The sequence below is a fragment of the Mobula birostris genome, chromosome 32, assembly GCF_030028105.1.
Source record: "Mobula birostris isolate sMobBir1 chromosome 32, sMobBir1.hap1, whole genome shotgun sequence".
Taxonomy (NCBI): Eukaryota; Metazoa; Chordata; class Chondrichthyes; order Myliobatiformes; family Myliobatidae; genus Mobula; species Mobula birostris.
This window is the reverse complement of record NC_092401.1, coordinates 14,694,066-14,715,075: the sequence shown is the minus strand read 5'-3', so window position 1 is coordinate 14,715,075 and position 21,010 is coordinate 14,694,066. Positions and strand designations below refer to the sequence as shown.

The 21,010-nt window shown below is 41.6% G+C and overlaps 1 protein-coding gene across 10 annotated transcripts in view; it reads left to right on the top strand.

The window, feature by feature from the left end:
- The window catches only part of LOC140191247 (EVI5-like protein), a 265,130-nt gene that overhangs the window by 63,243 nt on the left and 180,877 nt on the right, over positions 1-21,010 (top strand). For all 10 annotated transcript variants that reach the window (XM_072248473.1, XM_072248481.1, XM_072248479.1 and 7 more), the window contains 3 exons: positions 4,608-4,797; positions 11,527-11,751; positions 18,152-18,226. In XM_072248473.1, coding sequence (XP_072104574.1) covers positions 4,608-4,797; positions 11,527-11,751; positions 18,152-18,226 — 490 coding nt within the window. The remainder of the gene's footprint in view (positions 1-4,607; positions 4,798-11,526; positions 11,752-18,151; positions 18,227-21,010) is intronic.

Here is a 21,010-nt window from a genome sequence, read left to right as displayed (position 1 = left end):
TCGTTTCCACTGATACTGCCCGACCTGCTGAGTTCATCCAGCGTACTGTAAGTGTTGCTTTGATCACAGCATCTGCAGATTATTTTGTGTTTCTCTACTCTATCTATGCCTCTCATAATCTTATAAACCTTTGTTAGATCTCCCCTTGCCCTCCACTACTCTAGGGAAAACTACACAAGTTTGTCCAACCACACGTTATAGCACATAAATATAATCTAATCTAAATATAAATTGATATTGCACAGTTCCTGCACTGCCTGTATTACTTCAAATCATTTGACAGAAAGTTCTCTGAAAGTCGAACAGCATGCACCTAATGTCGAAAAATAACCAACTAATGGAATTTTATAATCCTTCAGCAAGAGTAGCCGCGTACATGTATATTTAGATTTAACATATAATTAGTCATAGAAGAAATGCAGGAGGGAGTAGAGAGTACATACCAGCATGGTGACAGTGGGATTGTGTGCAGCAGGACTGCATGGGTGTGTAAGGATGTTGTGCTGAGCATTTCCTTTGGGAGGACACTTGGTGTGAAGGATGGTGGACATTGTGGGGGATAGAGGTCTGTGTATGAGTGATAGGTGCATGCAGCAGAAATAGGAGGTGGAGGTGGAATGAGGACAGGTCATGTGGAGGTGGGTGCTGGGGCTCATGTTGGATATGGATGGATGAGTTAGGAGTTGTGATGTACTGCAGAGTACTGCAGAGGCAAAATGTTTGAGGTTATTGTTACCTGGCAGTGTGGAGAAGGGGAAACGTAATTTTGAATGGAATTGCAGTCATGGCAATGGATCATATCAGTAATGGTGGGGGTTTGACTTGGAGAAAGGTACACATTGTGGATTCAAAGTTAAAATGTAGTAATTGTCAAAGTATGTATTCTGTTACCAAATACAACTTAAGATTCATTTTCTTGTAGGCCTTCCCAGGAAAACAAAGAAATACACTGGAATTTATGAAAAGCTGTGCATAAACAGTCTGAAAAATAACCAATGTGCAAAAGAAGACAAAATTTTACAAATAAAAAAAACAACTTTTTAAAAAATAATTAATAACTGACAACGTGAGTTGTCAACTCGAATCAGTGCAAGGTTGTGGTGAGTGAAATTATCCACGCCAGTTTAGGAGCCCGATGGTGTAGGGTAATAACGGTTCATGAACCTGGTGGTGTGAGACCTAAGGCCTCTTGTACCTCCTGCCCAACGGTAGTGGTGAGAAGAGAGCATGGCCTGGATGGTCAGTATCCTTGATGACGGATGTTGCTTTCTTGTGGTGGTGCTGTATTAATAATTGCACAATAGTGGAGAGGGCTTTTCCTGTGGTGGACTGGGCTGTAGCCACCACTTTCTATAGACCTTTCCAATCCTCACTATTGCTGCTTCCATATCAGGCCACGATGCAACTAGTTAGAATACTCTTCACTGTGTATCTATAGAGTTTGCCAAAGTTGTAGATAACATGCCAAATCTACATAAAGTTCTAAAAAAGAAAAAGCACCATTGTGCCTTCATTGCGATGGCACATAAATGTTGGTCCCAATACAGATCCTCTAATATGCTAAGGTCAAGGACTTTAAAGTTACTGACTCTTTCCACTTCCAATTAATAAGGATTAGCTCATTGACCTCTAGCTTCTCCTACTGATAGTCACTAATCAGGTCTTTGCTTTTGCTGACATTGAGTGAGAGGTTGTTGTCTTGGCACTAATTAAACAGTTTTTTGATATCCTGTGCACTGATTCATCACGTTCTTTGATTTGGCCAACAAGACTGGCATCATCAGCAAACTTCCAAAAGGCATTGGAACTGTACTTAGCCCCATAAGTTTAGGTGTGAAGTGAGTAGAGCAGGGGTCTAAGCGCACAACCTTATGGTGCGGCTATGCTGATGGTGATTGTGGAAGAGCTGTTGTTGCCAATGTGTACTCTCTGAGGTCTGCAAGTGAGGAAATTGAGGATCCAGTTGCATATGGAGTCAATGAAGACCAGGTCTCGGAGCTTGGTGATGAGTTTTAAGGGGATGCTAGTGTTGAATGCTGAGCTGCAGTTAATGATGAGCATCCTGATATATGCATCTTCATTGTCCAGATGTTCCAGGGTTGAGTGAAGAGCAAATGAAATGGGATCTCCTACTGAGCTGTTGTGATGGTAGGCAAATTGGAGTGAATCTAAGTCACTCCTTAGACAAGAGTTGATAAGCCTCTCAATGAACTTCATCACAGTGCATGTAAGTGCTACGGGATGATAATCACTGAGGCAGTGTACTGTATTCTTCTTCAGCACTGGTACGATTGAAGTCTCCTTAAAGTAGGTGGATACCTCCAAATGCCAAAGTGAAAAATTGAAGCTGTCTGTAAACACTCCAGCCAGTTGACTAGCATAGGTCTTCAGTACTCAGCCAGATACACCACCTGAGCCAGAGGCTTTCAGTGGATTCATCCTGCTAAAGGATGCTCTCACGTTGGTCTCAGAGAACGAAAACACGGGCATCGGAGGCTGTAATGGCTTGTGAAGGTGTCTCCATGTTCTGTCAGTCAAATTGAGCATAAAAGGCTTTGAGCTCATCTGGGAGCAAAACTTTGTTTTCATATATGCTGCTTGGTTTTGTTTTGTAGGAGCTAATGGCAGTCAAACCCTTCGAACATCTTTGAAGTTTGGTCTGGAATTGCCACTCTGCATGTGAGCTGGCTTTCTGGAGGTCATACCCAGACTCTTTGATCTTTTCTGGTTCGCCAGTCCTGAACACCACTGGTCTAGCCCTAAGCAGTTTTCATAACTGTTGGTTTATCTAGGGGTTCTGGTTGGGGAAGATTCTGAATGATTTTATGGAGGCACACTTGTCTACGAGCATTTTTGTAAAGTTGGTGACAACCTTGTTGTATTCATTCAGGTCCCCTGTTGAGTTCTTGAATATTGCTCAGTCTGCCGACTTGAAGCAGTCCTGTAGCCACTGCTTTGCCTCCCGTACCACCTCTTTATTGCCCTTACCTCTGGTGTCTTTTTCTTTCGTCTCTGCCTGCATGCAGGTAGGAGGAGAACATCCAAATGATAAGATTCTTCGAAAGGCAGTCGAGGGATTGAATGGTAGTCATTCTTGACGGTAGTATAGCTGTGGCCAAGTGTGTTGGGTCCTCTCGTGCTACAGGTGATGTGCTGATAGTAGTTGTGCAGAGATTTCTTCAGCTAGCCTGATTCAAGTTTCCAACAAGAATGTGAAAGGCATCAGGGTAGGCCCTTAATTGCTTGTTAGTCATGGCACTCAATGCTTGCTTGACATTTGTCTTAGGTGGTATATAAACTACAGTCAGGATCACAGTGGAGAACTCTTGGTAGGTAGAACAGTTGGCATTTAATCATTAGATGCTCCAGCTGGAAAGAAAAGAGTGAGACAAGACTGCTACGTCTGAGCACCATGGCAAGTTTATTGTCCAATCTATCTGGTAGATTGAGAACTTCTCAGGCTAGAGCACCATGTCCGGAGTGTGGGGTGTGAGCCACGTTTCAGCAGAACAGAGAGCTCAGCAATTCCGCATTTCCCTCCCATACACTAATTTTACCTGTAGCTCCTTTGACTTATTCCCCAGTAACTAAACATTGGTCAGGAGGATGATAGAGACTGGTGGTCATGTTCCCTGTCAGTTCAGTCTGGCCTAAAGTCCTCCAGGGTATGATCTTTTCCTATAGTAGTAGACATCTGTCCACTTCCAGGTGCGTACCAGCATTTCTGAGGAAAAATTTGCCAAGTCCTTCAGGAGTATGTTTCTTAAAGGGAAATTACAAGATGAAGATTGCTTCAATAACAGTTTAGAAGATGTATACCAAGTGGATTTGTGAGCTGGCTGCAAAAGGTTGCCATATGGCACCAGTGTCACCATTGATCCACTAATTTTGTGAAATATTCTCCTCAAATGGATAATACAAGGACACAGGTACTGAAGGAAAACATAGGAGATTTGCGTAAATGTTCTGTGGTTATGAGCTTTGAAGCCTTATTTCAGGCTGGCTGCAGCTAGTTTGCTGTAATGGTTTGCTTTAGTCTGGGCCACTGTGGTAGAAGTGTAGAGATGTATTTAGGTCACAAGCAAGAGAAAATCTGCAGATGCTGGAAATCCGAGCAACACACACAAAATGCTGGAGGAACTCAGCAGGCTAGGCAGCATCTCTAGAAAAAAGTACAGTCATCGTTCCTCCAGTATTTTATGTGTGTTGATGTATTTGAGTGTTTGATTTTTGATCCACTGAGCAGGCATGTTTCCGTACTCAGATCTGATGATGTAGAAAAAAGTTAATGTTAGGATGTGAAGACAAAAATAGCTGTTTCCTGAGTTCCAGTGAAATGGTCTTCAGAGGTTTTTGTTTGGGATATGCTAGGATGGAAATGTAGGGAAGGACTTGTCATACATTATTCTGTATTATTGATACTTGCCTTTTGTGATTTACTTAAACTGTTGACTTTTAATTGCTATTGTTAACGCAAAGCAGCATTCATATTGAAATACTGTCCATCCTTAATACAGTGAGTAATTATTGATGTATTCTGAATATTTAATAAGCATTAAATTTCCATTATGTTTTGAATTCAATTATAAATCTCTAACGTTTACCAGGTTGCTGGAAGCGGACAGCAAGTCATTGCGGTCTGTGAATGGATCGCGGCGGAACAGCAGCGGCTCGCTTGTGTCAAGCTCCTCCGCTTCGAGCAACTTGAGCCACTTGGAGGAAGACACATGGATTCTGTGGGGTCGGTTGATCAATGAATGGGAGGAAGTGCGCAAAAAGAAAGAGAAGCTGCTGAGGGTGAGGAACATGGACAGGGCTTGTTACTGCTGCAGTTTATCAGTGGGGTATTGAAAAGTCTTTTTAAAGCCAGTTATCATTTCCAAAGGACCCATCAAATCTGAGATTTTTCTTGCGTAGAAACACTGAGTTAATATTGGCCAGTTAAAGGAAGAGGAAATGGCTTACAAGTTTGAGTGGGTCCCAGCAGAACGCTGATCCATCCTGCTTTCGAATCCTAATATTTTCTGTTTCTATTTTTTAGGTTGTCAGTGTTTGGATATACTTTTAATTCAAAGGAAAGACATGTTTTCTTTAAACTTAAAGTTCTCCTTGTAACGTAGGGGCTGAACCTAGCTTAACCACATTTCAAGTGGAATACTCGAGATAAGAAATATGCAGAAGTTGCAGACTTTACAGTTTTACGTTAAACAGTGATTATTTAGCCATGTGATGGTAGATTACAGAAGTAGGTTGTTCTGTCACCTGCTTTTTGTGCCACTCACCTTAATCTGTCCTATTATTAACTCTTTAATTGTAAATGGTGCACTTAAAATCTTCCTGAACTTACAACTTCTACAAAATCAACTGTTATACCTTGCTGCTATAAGGAGAGTGTGTTCAGTCATTCACCTCTCCAATCCTGCATTCTTGAAACCATTCCAGTAAATCATTTTTTCAACCTTAATTTACTTACACTTTTGAAGAGTACTTCCAAGAAGTGGAGTACTGCAGGTGAACCCCTGCTATTGTACAAGATGACCATAAATCAGGGTCTCTTGATTAAGGGTTTTGTTGACGAGTCCTGGCATCTGCAAAGATCTCAGTCTTGTATTTTCTGCACTCACTTTAAATGGTACAACTTAGCATGAATGTCATCTTTCTTTATATCAGAATATATGGTCTTCAGATTTCTATTTGGATTATTTTCTTCTGTATGTCTAACTTCTGATGCCTGCTGGAGCACCTTTGTTGTTTGCCACACTTACAAATTTTGTCAACTATTAACTTTCAAGATTGTTCCTCGTAGCCACTCATCATCCTCTTTGGCCTTACTTCCAACTCCATTTCATTGCAAAAGTAACTATGGCCATGGTGCTGTACCTGTTTGATTTTAACACCTCCCATTCTTTCCAGGGTTTCCTATTTATCTATTACATATCACATTATAGATGAACAGTAATTTGGCAAGCCCTTGTTCACCACAGCTTCATCACGTTCACCTTCCTCAATAAACATTTAGAATTTCAGCACTACTTCCTGCCTTCACATAGCAATCTCCAGTTTGTTCCCTTCCGTTCTGCTCCTGCAACAGTCATTTTGCTGTAAAAATGCCAATTGGATGATCTGTGGGATTTACTTTCCAATAGTTGTCACACTGACAGACAAATGTATGCCAAAATACAGACGTGATTAACATACAGATAAAAGCTTAGAGCCTGCTTCTGGTTTGTAAATTTAACATAAGTGACATAGGGGTACTGGAAAGACATGGCTTTTCAAATAATGTTACATTAGTGCTTGAATCTGAATTAGTACTCTTACTTATATTTACAATACCTTTCTCAAGTGGAAGGAAAAATATAGGGGCTTTGTTACTTAAACTCATTTTATTTGACCCTGTTCTTAATGATTATCAACTTGTGCCAAATCTAATGAGGAATTGACAGTAAAATCGTTTGTCATTTGGATCAAAGTCAAACTCCAACACTATTCTTTCTTGTTTCTCGACCAGAGATGCAGGTATTTATATCCCGGGATATGTCTGCATTCTGTTGTCCTCAACAATAAGAACAAAGTTGTGACCCTTGGGGATGAAAACATCCTGCCGCTGGTTGAGAATTGTGACTGTGAGATGGAGTTGTATTTGGCTATAATATTAACACTACACCAAGACCAGTCAAAAGCCAACCCCAGTCATAGCTGCATTTTATTTTCTGACTCAACCTGAAAATCACCTTAACTCTATCTCAAGCAAGCTGTTGATCTTACTTATGGATGGAACCCCATATACTCTTCAAGGTCAGAGAACACATAGTAATGCAAAGCAAAAATCATGACCTGATTAAGTTGACCAGAAGCTAAATGTTTTATGTGAATATATTGTCAGACCTGAACTAATTCTGCCACATATAGTATGGGTTAGATAATCAGGCTCTGTCATGAAGTACCGATTTACATCACCTTTAATTGTAAGTACAACATGCTGTAAAGAGACAGCTTGCTTTTGAATTTGAAGATCCTGATTTCAGCTATAATCTCAGAATGGTGAAGCTAGGGCCCTTCTCCTTAGAACAAAGATGGCTGAAGGGAGGTCTTAATGAATGTGCACAAATTACTGACTCCCACAACTACCTACACAACACCTCTTCCCGCCCTGGCTCTTGGAAGGACACCAATTTCTCCAAATTCACTGCATCTACTCTCATGATGAGGCTTCCATTCTAGGATATCTGAAATGTCCTTTTTTTTTCCCCAGAGAGCAGTGCTTTCCTTCTACTATGGTTAACGGAGCTTTCTTTCACATTTCCTCTATCTCTGAGACTTCTGTTCCCATGGTTAATGGTAAGGCTCCATGGTATAAAAAAAATTGGGAACCCCTGCTTTGGACACAACAGATTTCCCCTAATCATCACCTACGCTCCATCGCAATTTTTTATCCAGCTGCAGTGAAATCCCACCAGCAGCCTTACTTTCTCCTCCTCAACCCATTCCACCTTGCATAGGTATCCCTCCCTCCATGACTCAGGTCCGCTCATCCTGCCCCATCCACCCTTCCCTGACCTCAGGCACTTCATCTTTTACCTCAGGAGGTGCAACATTTGTCCTTGCACCACCTCTTTCAACACCATCTAGGGTCCCAGACAGCCCTTCCAGGTGAGACAAAGATTCACGTGCTCCTCCGCAAACCTTGTTTGCAGCATTAGGTTCTCACAATGTGGCCTTCAAGTCATTGATCAGACCAAGTGCAGGCTGGGCAACCATTTTGCAGAACACCTACATTCTGTCTACAGTATCCATCCCCAGCTCCCAGCTGCCTGGCATTTAATTTCCTCTTCGCATTGCCACATCATCCTATCCATCCTCAGCCTTCTCCACCGCCAGGGTGAGGGCCACCACAAAAGAGAGAAACAACACTTCATGTTCTGCGTATGTAGTCTACAAACCAATGGTAAGAGCATGAAATTTCCGATAACCCACACCTGCAGTTTCTCTCCTCCTGATCCTCCTTCCATTTTAATCACCTATTTTCATGCCCTCCCTCATTGTTTCCTTCCACATACTACCCACACATTCTACCCACTGACTCTCTTCTCCCTCCCCCCCATCTGATCCTGGTTCTATCTGCCTTTCAGCTCCCCCCTAATGCTTCCCGTTATCACCTTTCTTGCTTACGAGGTTCCAGCTTTTTGTATGCCTGCTTATCTCTCTCCAGCAGCTGTACCCCACCTTCATCCTCCCATTCTCTCCTTGATCCGTCTGCTTCTCTTTTTCCCCTGCCTCCAGCTATCATCTACCTGCACTCGCTTGCCTCCGTCTCCCATCTCCACCTCTCCCTCTCCCGTCACCCTCCTGGCTTGTTCTGTCTGTCATCCATTACCCTTCCACAATTCACCAATCAGCACTAGGCCTTGAGTCACTCCTCACCCTCTTCTTCTTATATTGGTCATCTCCCCGCTGCCCTTTTAGATGTGAAACCCAAAACATCACAAATTCCTTCACTTTTCTCAGCAAATGTTACTCCCCCACCCTCCCCCACATTCCTGCAGCAGAGTACCTGTTGCTCCAAATTCCAGCATCAGCTGTAACTAGTTCATAGCTTAAAATTGTGTACAGAAGGTGCCTGGAGGACAGGGGTAAAACATCTTTACTTATATGCGATGTGATCTGTCAACAGGGCTGAATTTCCTCTTCTGCTATAACCATTCTATATTCAAATTCTATGAAAGTTCAAGAGTCCCATATTATTCTCAAATGCCACAAATGGTATATTCTCTGCTTTGCTTATATGTGCACATGAATGTTAAAAGTTTGACATTTCTCACCATCTTAGGCTGAGCACCAGGGGAAGGATTTTGCATCATCCACATTCAGATAGGAATTCCAGTCTAAGCATCTCTGCATTATAATGCTTCTATTTATGGAATAGAAAGTCAAAAAAACAGTTGGTGCTAAAAATCATAAAACAAAAGTGGAAAATGCTAAAAATACTCAGTGGGTCAGGCAGCCTCTTCTCTTTGTCCCAACATTACCTAGTTTTGATGCCAACTAACTTGAACATTTTTCTCTGCAAACTGGTGCCAGATCTGATTGTTTCCAGAACTCGTTTTTTTTTCAGATATCCAACAACTGATGTGTTGTAAATCCCTCAGTTCCTGAACATGTTTGTTTTGTCTGCCTCGCCTATTAACTAGACAACACCAAAAATAATTGTTCACTGAATGACCTTGGTCTTCACCCTACCATGAATATTCCCTCTGTTCTCTCTAACCCCTACCCTTTCCTGCTGCTTTTTTCTCAATTCCAATGAATAGTCCATGACCTGCGTCATAAACTCTGTTTCACTCTAAGCAGATGCTGCCTGGCCCACTCGTGTTTCCACCGTTCTCTGTTTTTATTCTTTCCAAGTAATGCTAGTCTCATTGCAAAAATGTTCAAAGAAATTAAACGTTAAAAGCTGACTATCACCAAGAAGATATTGCCCTGATTACGGTGGGATAGTGGCACATTGTGCAATTCTGCAGCCGGCTACATTTCCCTGTATAATCATACGCATTGTTGCAGATATCCTAAAAATGCTCAAGTTCAAAAGTTTGTTCTAACACATTCCAATGCTGAATTTCAGAATATTTATAGAAATTGTGGCAATTCCCTGCAAACTTTCATGGTAATTACGACATGAATAGAGGTCCTTCTTAAAGGACTGGTAGGGTAATTATTCAAAAATGTCATATTTTCTTACAGTTTGACTATTTTTATGCATTTTTGTTTCAATTTTTTAAATGACATTAAATGTTTCAAAAATATTTTTGGATTGCTTCAATGCTTCTGGATGCCGAGCAATCAAAACAGCTGGCTTAAACAGAGTATGCTCTGATAGCTGTCAACACTTCAACTTTATGCTGTTACCTTTCTTAAGGTGACCTCATTCAGTTGCAAAAACATTGTTAACTTGCTGCATGCAATTCAGCAGGCTCTAGCCCTTGTTTCTCTGCCGGTGCTGTCCTAGGGATACTATAGAACATAAGAAACAGGAGCAGGAATAGGCTATCTGGCTCATCGAGCCTGCTCCACCATTCAGTAAGATCATGGCTGATCTGGCCATGGACTCATCTCCACCTAACTGTCTTTTCTCTATAGCCCCTAATTCCCCTACTATGCAAAAATCTAACTAACTTAAATATATTTACTGAGGTAGTCTCCACTGCTTCACTGGGCAGAGAATTCCACAGATTCACCACTCTCTGGGAAAAGCAGTTCCTCCTCATCTCCATCCTAAATGTACTCCCCCGAATCTTGAGGCTATGTTCCCTATTTCTAATCTTACCTACCAGTGCTAACAACTTTCTTGCCTCTATCTTATCTATCCCTTTGATAATTTAATATTCTTTTTATAATATTACTTCACATTCAGGCCCTCAAGATGGAGAGCTTTTTAGCAGCATCTTGGAGGGAAAGGAGATCTAGAGCTTGGAGTCTTAGCACCTGAAGCTGGTGGAGTTATGAATATTTTTATGAGGTTAGAATTGGATGGGGTTTTGATAACTCTCAAAGATGGAGTCATAGAGTACTGCAGCTCAGAAACGTGCCCTTTGGCCCATCTAATCCATGCTAAGCTATTATTCTCCCTGGTCAATTGAAGAGAATTGGTAATGGAGAGCTGAAGCACAGAAGGGTTTGAAAACCTAGTTGAGAATTTTAAAATTAAGTGCATTGGTTAACCAAAGAGCTAGTGAAGGTCATCAAGCACAAATAATGGGAGAATGCAACCTGTGAGTATTAAGATGTGGCATGGAAAGAGTTTCGGGTGATCTGTTTTACAGGGAATGTGCTAGGGGAGGCTAGATGGATGCATACTACAGCAACAAGAAGAGCTGAAGTTGAAGAGAGTAAATGGCATGAGAGTGTTGTTTGTGATATGGGTCAAAGATGATTAGAACAAAGAAAATAGAACAGTACAGTATAGCAGAGTATAGCAGAGTCCCTTCAGCCCATGATGTTGTGCAGACTCTTTAACCTGCAGGCAGTTTATACACCCTACAGCCTTCCCTGAAAGGCCTCAGTAACTGGATTATTAGCTCTGAATTGTATTTTGCCATGGAAAATATCCTTACTAAACGGAACATTGCTGAGAGAGTGCAAATGGGGATCTGTGTGGTTCGAAGGGTCAGAAGGGCTGACTCCGCACTGTATCACTAAATAAATAAGTAATTGCTTAATAGGAAGGGTACTTGATCCTGAAGTTGATGGCAATGTTCTTTTCTTCAGACACGGAATGCTGCAGCTATCTTCCAAGTTTCTAAGACTGTGGTTAATTGGCTACGCTTTCCGCTTCATGAAGTCAACCAATAACCTGTACTGGAGTTAGCAAAAGCTGTCAGCGTTGAGAGACATTTTGCCTAACTGTGATCATCTTTCCGGCTGCTTCCGACTGGGATTCTCAGGTGTATGACTAGGTATTTGTGTCACTACCAGTGGTACTGGGAAACATTAAATGAGAGAAGTTAAAAGATTTTCACTTATTTTCAGGAACTGATTCGGAAAGGTATTCCACACCATTTCCGTGGGATCGTTTGGCAGTTGCTATGCAATGCAACTGATATGCCTGTGAAAAACCAGTATTCAGAGCTGCTAAAGATGACCTCGCCTTGTGAGAAGCTGATCCGGAGAGACATTGCACGGACCTACCCAGAGCACGAATTCTTTAAAGGACAAGACAGTCTTGGACAGGAGGTGCTATTCAATGTTATGAAGGTGAGAGACAGGATTTACTCTAGATCGCTTGTAGGTACATATAAATTTTGGGTACAAATGACAGCCATTTAGTCCACTTGTTATATTGTCTTATACAGAACAATCCCCTCTAATCTGATGTACCAAATAAGACTTTAGCCTAATAAGTTACAGTATAACGTACTCATCCAAGTAAAGTTTAAATTTTCTTAGGTTTCTGCAATCAATGGCATCCCTAATCTCTGATAATGCCCTCTGCCCCCAAAACTGAAGTAGAGTGTAACAAAATAAAGGGATTACAGTTAAGAAAGTTGTCTATGATTTAGGAATAGAACGTGACTGATAGAGATGAAAAACATTGCCAGCTACAGGAACCTTGTTGTTCTAATGAATAACACAATAGCCATCCAGAAAAGTATCAACTGCTTTGGGAGGGTAAATAACACGTGCAAATTCGTGCAACATATGGTGACCCTGTGATCTCTGTCTTGGATGTCGACATCAGAACATCTCAGAACATCTTTCAAGAGGATGAACCCTCGCAAGGCGTCAGGCCCTGATGGTATACCTGGTAGGGCACTGAAAACCCGTTCCAACCTACAGGTGGGAATGTTCAAGCACATCTTCAATCTCTCACTGCTGCAGTGGGAGGTTCCCACCTGCTTCAAAAGGGTGACGACCAGTGCCCAAACATAGCAGGGTTCAATGACTTAATGACTGGACCACTATGTCAAGCATCTCCATCTAGAAAAAAAAAGAATTTCCTGGTGGCCGACCATTTTAATTCCTATTTCCCTTCCATTTCCAATATGTTGGTACATGGTCTCCTCTTCTGCCATGATGAGGCCACTCTCAGGATGGAGGAGCAGCATCTCATATTCCATCCAGATAAACTCCAACCTGATGAGATAAACATAGATCTCTCCAACTTTTGGGAGTTTTCCCCTCACCTTCCCTCTTCTTCAATTTCCTACTTCAGCTTCTTACTACTTCTCCTCACCTGCCTATAACATCCCCCTAATGCCCCATCTTCTTCCCTTTTTCTCATCAGATTCCTTTATCTCCAGCCCTTTGTATTTTCCACTTGTCACCCCCCAGCTTCCTACTTCATCCTGTTTCTGCAGCCACCTAGCTTTACCCATGTTTACCCATCACTTTCTAGCTTGTCCTCCTTCCCCTCCCCCCACAACCTCATTCAGGCATCTTCCCCCTTCCTTTCCAGTCCAGATGAAGGGTCTCTGTTCGAAACATCAACTGTTTATTCATTTCCATAGATGATGCCTGACCTGCTGAGTTCTTCCAGGACTTTGTGTGTATTGCTCAGTAGCTATTGCCCAGTTGCACTCATATCTACTGTGATGAAGTGCATTGAGTGGTTGCTCATGGCCAGAATCAGTTCTTGCCTAAGGAATTGCCTCATGTTAGTCCTGGATGTCAATATCTCTGAAGTGCTAACCTGGATCCACTGTAATCAGTGCAGCTACAAAGAAGATGCAACAGCAGCTATATTTCATTAGGAGTTTGAGTAGATTTGGTATGTTACCAAAAACACTCAGAATTTTCTACAGATGAACCGTGGAGAGCATTCTAACTGGCTGCATCACTCTCTGGTATTCCTGGGCAGGTAGGGCTCCTGCACAGGATTGAAGTAAGCTGCAGAGAGTTGTAAATTTATTCAGCTCCATCATGGGCACTAGCCTCCATAGTATCCAAGAAATATTTAAGGAGCAATGCCTCAAAAAGGTGGCATCCATCATTAAGGACCCCTGTCACCCAGGTCATGCCTTGTTTTCATTGCTATCATCAGGAAGGAGATACTGAGGCCTGAAGGCACACACTCAATGATTCAGGAATAGCTTCTTCCCATTTGCCATCTGATTTCTCAATGGGCATTGAACCCATGAACACTACTTCACTACTTTTTAATTTCTATTTTTGCACTAATAGGTAGTCATTCAGTTTTTCTCTCTATTATCATGTATTGCATTACATTGCTCCACAAAGTCACAAATTTCATGTATATGCTGGTGATATTAAACCTGATACTTATTCTGCCATTTTACCCAAATTTACCATGTGTCACCATGGTCACTCGGGGAACATACAGACTGGACCACATTCATAGAAATAAACATGGTAAATACAAAGTCTGGTGACCCAGGCCTGAACCAGAAAACCAGGTATGATTTGCGGAGGGCTATTTCAAGCGCGAACAGACAATTTCGAATGAGGTTGGAGGCGACATCGAATGTACGACAACTCAGGCAGGATTTGCTTTACTTCCTACAAAGTGAAACCCAATAGCATAAATGGTAGCGATGCTGCACTTCCAGATGAACTCAACGCCTTCTATGCCTGCTTTGAAAGGGAGAATATAACTACAGCTGTGAAGATCCCTGCTGCACCTGATGACCCTGTGATCTCTGTCACAGAGGCCGATGTTAGGCGGTCTTTAAAAGGGAGTGAACCCTCGCAAGGCTGAAGGTCCCGATGGAGTACCTGGTAAGGCTCTGAAAACCTGTGCCATCCAACTGGCGGGAATATTCAAGGACACTTTCAACCTCTCACTGCTATGGGTGGAAGTTCTCACTTGCTTCAAAAAGGCAACAATTATACCAGTGCCTAAGAAGAATAATATGAGCTGCCTTAATAACTGTCACCTGGTAGCACTCACATCTACAGTGATGAAATGCTTTGAGAGTTTGGTCATGACTATTACAACTTGCCTATCGCCACAACAGGCCAATGGCAGATGCAATCTCAATGGCTCTTCACACGGCTTCAGACCCCTGGACAACACAAACACCTATGTCAGGATGCTGTTCATTGACTATAGCTCAGCATTTAATACCATCATTCCCACAATCCTGATTGAGAAGTTACAGAACTTGGGCCTCTGTAGCTCCCTCTGTTTCCTAACTGGAAGACCACAATCTGTGCGGATTGCTGATAACATCTCCTCCTTGCTGACAATCAACACTGGTGCACCTGAGAGGTCTGTGCTTAGCCCACTGCTCTACTCTCTCTATACCCATGACTGTGTGGCTAGGCATAACTCAAATACCATCTATAAATTTGTTCATGATACAAACATTGTTGGTAGAATCTCAGATGGTGAAGAGAAGGCGTACAGGAGTGAGGTATGCCAACTAGTAGTGTTGCAGCAACAACCTGGCACTCAACGTCAGTAAGATGAAAGAGCTGATTGTGGACTTCACAAAGGGTAAGACGAAGGAACACAGACCAATCCTCATTGAGGGATCAGAAGTGGAGAGAGTGAGCAGTTTCAAGTTCCTGGGTGTCAAGATCTCTGAAGACCTAACCTGGTCCCAACATATTGATGCAATTATAAAGAAGGCAAGACAGCGACTATACTTCATTAGGAGTTTGAAGAGATTTGGTATGTCAACAAATACACTCAATAGCTTCTATGGATGTACCGTGGAGAGCATTCTGACAGGCTGCATCACTGTCTAGAATGGCGGGGGGGGGGGGGGGGCTGGTGTTGCTACTGCGTAGGACGGAAAGAAGCTGCAGAGGGTTGTAAATTTAGTTGGCTCCATCTTGGGTACTAGCCTACAAAGTACCCAGGACATCTTCAAGGAGTGGTGTGTCAGAAAGTCAGCATCCATTATTATGGACCTCCAGCCCCCAGGACATGCCCTTTCCTCACTGTTACCATCAGGTCGGAGGTACAGAAGCCTGAAGGCACACACTCAGTGTTTTAGGAACAGCTTCTTCCCCTCTGCCACCCGATTTCTAAATGGATATTGAACCCTTGAACACTACCTCATTTTTTTATATATGTATTATTTCTGCTTTTTGCATGTTTTTTAATCTATTCAATATGCGTATACTGTAATTGATTACTTATTTATTATTATTTTTTTCTTCTATATTGTATATTGAATTGAACTGCTGCTGCTAAGTTAACAAATTTCACAACACATGCCAGTGATAATAAACCCAATTCTGATTCTCATCTTGGCTTCTCTGACCATATCTCCATAATGTTAATCCAAGCATACTGACCACTGCTGAAAATGGAGAAACCAGTCAAGAGGACCATCATTGTATGACCTAATGAGGCAATCTCTATACTTCAGGATTATTTTGAACGGACTGACTGGCAGATGTTCAAGGAGGCCACCACAGACAAAGACCCAGACGTTAAGGAATATGCCTCATCTGTTAGTGTGTGGACGACATTGGTACCTCAAGAACGGTCATCTCATGGTCCATTCAGAAGCCACTGCTTGCTGACTTTAAAGATTCAGCAATGCCACAAAATCTGCATTTTTCAAATCTCACTCTACTCACCCTTTCTGTCTCCGTAACCTCTTTTAGTCCTGTAGTTCTGTACAAACCTTTGGCTCCTCCAATTCGCTCCTCATGTACTCCCCTTTCTTTATCGCACAATTGGTGACTATGCTGTCAGCTACCTAGATCACATGCTCTGAAATCCCCCCCACCACTAAATCTGCCAGCTATTCTTCTCATTCTTAGAGTTTGCCTTGTCTTCCGAGCTTTTGGCCTCAATTTAAATGACACATTTGGCTCAGTGTAATTCCTTTTTTGATTACTGACTATTATATGAAGTGTTTTAGGATATTTTAGTATACAAGTACAAGTACTGGTGGGAAGAGGCCTGTTACTATTTAATATTTGGATACACTACCAATCGGTAAAGGTTGTTGCCTTACATTGGACAGTCACTATTGCATGTGTACAATCCAGGTAGCCATAGTTGTGTCATTGTATAACAGTAGGGCACTCTACTCTTGGGTTCATATTTATTACCATGTAACACTTGTCTAGTTTATTTGAATACAGGTTGATTATCATCTAACATTGTAATACAGTGTATATAATAATTTCTAAGAGGTGTTTTAATACCTATTACAGGCGCAATAAGCTGCAGGAGTTCTTGAATTCCCATCCCTTCCCTGGCCTCTTCACTCGATCTTAATCTTAGGGACAGGAATATGTACGAATATTAAGTATTGTGATGGTAATTTATAGTATGCAGGAAGGAAAACTTCTTGACGTAGCAGGTGGAAGAGAAAACATGAACAATTAATTTTTTAAAAGAAACTTCCTCTTGGATGTATGCATTTTTCCAAATGGCTGAGACGAAAATAAAATATGTTACATAAGTGTCCCCAAAAAAATGGTTGAATAATAGATCAAGCTATCCCTGCAAAATGTTAAAGGCAGTGCTTTGAACAAGCTCAAACATCATCGGTTCACATCATTTGTATCATTTCATATTCATCCATTCTCCTGTCTGTTGTAAGTCTAGAATAAGTGGTCAGTGTCCCTCCATCGTTACCCTTCCATTTAGCCTAGTGATCTCTTAACTGATCATAGTAATATCCACCAGTCTGAAATTTGCAGTTCTGTTCCTGAAACCTACTACAACACTTTTCTGTCTTGGATACAATGTCAGTCGTACTTACAGGCAGCTTTCTTGGACTAGTAGTTTACACAATTTTACACAATTTACAATCCCCACTAGTCCAGAGTACTTCTGGAACAAAAAGATGACTCCATGCTCTTAAATGCTTTCAGTTACTGACTTGCAAAATATGGGAAGATGAGATTCATAAAGTGGCTGTGGCCATCAGCTGGTCTTAATCATGAGAGAACATGCATATAGGTCAATACTTCACAGAGATATATGTACATAATTGACTAAATCTGATGAAGCAGCGAGTTATAAGAATATAAAATGTTCAAAATAAGCACTTTGCACAGAGACCAAGGAAAAACAGCTTGTAAAAACCACTTAAGATTATATCAAAGATGATTAAGGAGGCACGTCTGTTCTGATGAAAGGTCATCAATTTGAAATGTTAACCTTTGTTTCTCCACAGATGCTGTTGTTAGCAATGGATTGTTTTCAAATTTCCAGCATCTATTATTTTCCTATTGTATGTCTATCTGCTGTTTAGTAGATTGCAATTGAAATATCATTTTGAGTAGTAAAAGATTTTCTATGATCCCTGTCAATGAATTTCTCATGTTTCTGAGGATATCTTAAAATGGTGGCTGGAAAATTATCCTATCAATTGGCTTAGAATAATTGACTGGATGTTTGCAGCATGCACACACAGGTAGTCCTCAAACAGCATCAAAAATATAAGAATACTTAGTTCATACTTTCACCTGGCAATGTTCTATCCTCTTATAATTCTAGGAATATCCCTATTTTAGAGAACTGTCTGTGTTGAAATGTTCCAATTCGGGTGAGATGAGCAAAAATTTCCAGTCTTGTTCTGAATTTATTTATTTTAATTTTCCTATGTTAATTAAATAACAACATAGTCTTGTCTGTACTTCAGTCACTGAACTTCTAATTGCCTTGTGCATCTAAAATTTCTCAAACAGTTTGCCTTAGAGTCTGTTTCTTACATGACAGGCATACTCTCTGGTTGACCGTGAAGTTGGATATTGCCAAGGAAGTGCATTCATTGTGGGCCTCCTCCTCCTGCAGGTCAGTGTGAAGAACTTCACCATTAGTGGTTAGAAGTCATGAAGAACTGCAGTGGTGTGATACTTCCATATAAATTATTTTGTATTTTAATGTAATGTTTTGATTCTACCTTTCTGACTGTTTAAGGGAAAGCTTTTCTAGTGCACTTTTAAAACATCGAACATAGAACAACGTAGCACAGGAATAGGCACTTCGGTTCACACTCATAATGCTGTGCTGAACCAATTAAATTGGTAATCCTATGACCCAAACAATGTCCACATCGTTCCATTTTCCTCACATTAAATGTCTCTAATGTACAGTGCCTTGAAAAAGTATTTAGCCCCGAACCCTTTGTTCACATAAATGAGTATTACCATCAGGAATTTTGATCAATTTAACTGATATTTTTTATTTGTGAATCACATACTCCTTTCTTTTCCCCACAGTGAACAGGGAAAATTGTAAAGCATGTAAAACTAAAAATTCAAAAACTGAAATGCCAACAGTTCAAAAGTATTCAAACCCTTTTCTCTGTAGTGAACCACCACTTGCAGGTACAGGTCAACCTTCACTAATCCGACTACCTGTAATCCGGTTCCTTCGATAATCCGGCACTGATTATGCTTAATGTGATCCTTCTGTAATTCGGCATTTTCACTAATCCGGCACTCCTCAGGTCCCGATGGTGCCGGGTTAGTGAAAGTCAACCTGTATAACAGTCAGTGGTTTTCTTTTTTGGATAAGTCTCTATTAGCTTTGAATTATATGATCGAGCAAGATTTGCCCATTCCTCCTTGCAAAATTGCTCAAGCTGTGCCAGGTTAATTGGGGAGCCACGATGGACAGCAATCTTGACATCTTGCCCTTGCCAGAGATGTAAGATCGGATTAAGGTCAGGACTCTGGATCACTCAAGGACTTCAAATTTCTTTATTTAAAGGCCCTCCATGGTTGCTCTGGCAACGTGTTTTAAGACCATAGACCATAAGATATAGGAGCAGAAGAAGGAGGCCAATCGGCCCATCGAGTCTGCTCTGGCATTCAATCATGGGCTAATCCAATTCTTCCAGTCATCCTCATTCCCCTGCCTTCACCCCATACCGTTTGATGCCCTGGCCAATCAAGAACCTATGTATCTCTGCCTTAAATACACCCAATGACTTGGCCTCCACAGCCGGTCATGGCAACAAATTCCACAGATTTACCACCCTCTGACTAAAGTAATTTCTCCACACTTCACTTCTAAATGGTCGTCCTTCAATCCTGAAGTCGTGCCCTCTTGTCCTAGAATCCCCTACGACGGGAAATAACTTTGCCATATCTAATCTGTTCAGGCCATTTAACATTCAGAATGTTTCTGTGAGATGCCCTCATTTTCCTGAACTCCAGGGAATACAGACCAAGAGCTGCCAGACGTTCCTCATGTGGTAACCCTTTCATTCCTGGAATCATTCTCGTGAATTTTCTGTGAACCCTCTCCAATGTTAGTATATCCGTTCTAAAATAAGGAACCCAAAACTGCACACAATACTCCAAGTGTGGTCTCAAGAGTGCCTTATTGAGCCTCAACATCACATCCCTGCTCTTATATGCTATACCTCTAAAAATGAATGCCAACATTGCATTCGCCTCCTTCAGCATCGACTCAACCTGGAGGTTAACCTTTAGGGTATCCTGCACATGGACTCCCAAGTCCCTTTGCATCTCTGCATTTTGAATTCTCTCCCCATCCAAATAATAGCCTGCCCATTTATTTCTTCTACCAAAGTGCATGACCATACACTTTCCAACATTTTATTTCATTTGCCGCTTTGCTCATTCCTCCCTGCAGGCGCTCTGTTTCCTTAACATTATCTGCTCCTCCACCTATCTTTGTATCATCGGCAAATTTAGCCACAAATCCATTAATCCCATAGTCCAAATCATTGACATACATCATAAAACGCAGCGGTCCCAACATCGACCCCTGTGAAACTCCACTGGTAACTGGCAGCCAGCCAGAATAGGATCCCTTTATTCCACTCTGTTTTCTGCTGATCCGCCAATGCTCCACCCATGCTAGTAACTTCCCTGTAATTTCACAGGCTCTTACCTAGCTAAGCAGCCTCATGTGTGGCACCTTGTCAACGGTGTTCTGGAAATCCAAGCACACCACATCTACTGCATCTCCTTTGTCTACCCTGATTGTAATTTCCTCAAAAAATTGCAGTAGGTTTGTCAGGCAGGATTTTCTTTTCAGGAAACCGTGCTGGCTTTGGCCTGTCTTGTCATGTGCCTCCAGATACTCTGTAATCTCATTCCTAACAATCAATTCCAATAACTTCCCAACCACTGATGTCAGGCTACGGGTCGATAGTTTCCCTTCTTCTGCCTCCCACCCATCTTGTATACCAGAGCAACATTTGCAATTTTCCAGTCATCCAGTACAATGCAAGAATCTATCGATTCTTGACGGATCATTGTTAACGCCTCTGCAATCTCTCCAGCTACTTCCTTCAGAACCCGAGGGTGCATTCCATCAGCTCCAGGAGATTTATTCACCCTCAGACCATGCAGCTTCCCGAGCGCCTTCTCAGTCGTAATTTTCACTGCACATACTTCACTTCCCTGACACTGTTAAATGTCCGGTATACTGCAGATGTCTTCCACTGTGAAGACTGATCCAAAATACACATTCAGTTCCTCTGCCATCTCTGCGTCTCTCATTACAATATCTCCAGCATAATTTTCTATTTGTCCTACGTCTACCCTTGACTCTGTTTTACCCTTTATATACTTAAAAAAGCTTTTAGTATCTTCTTTG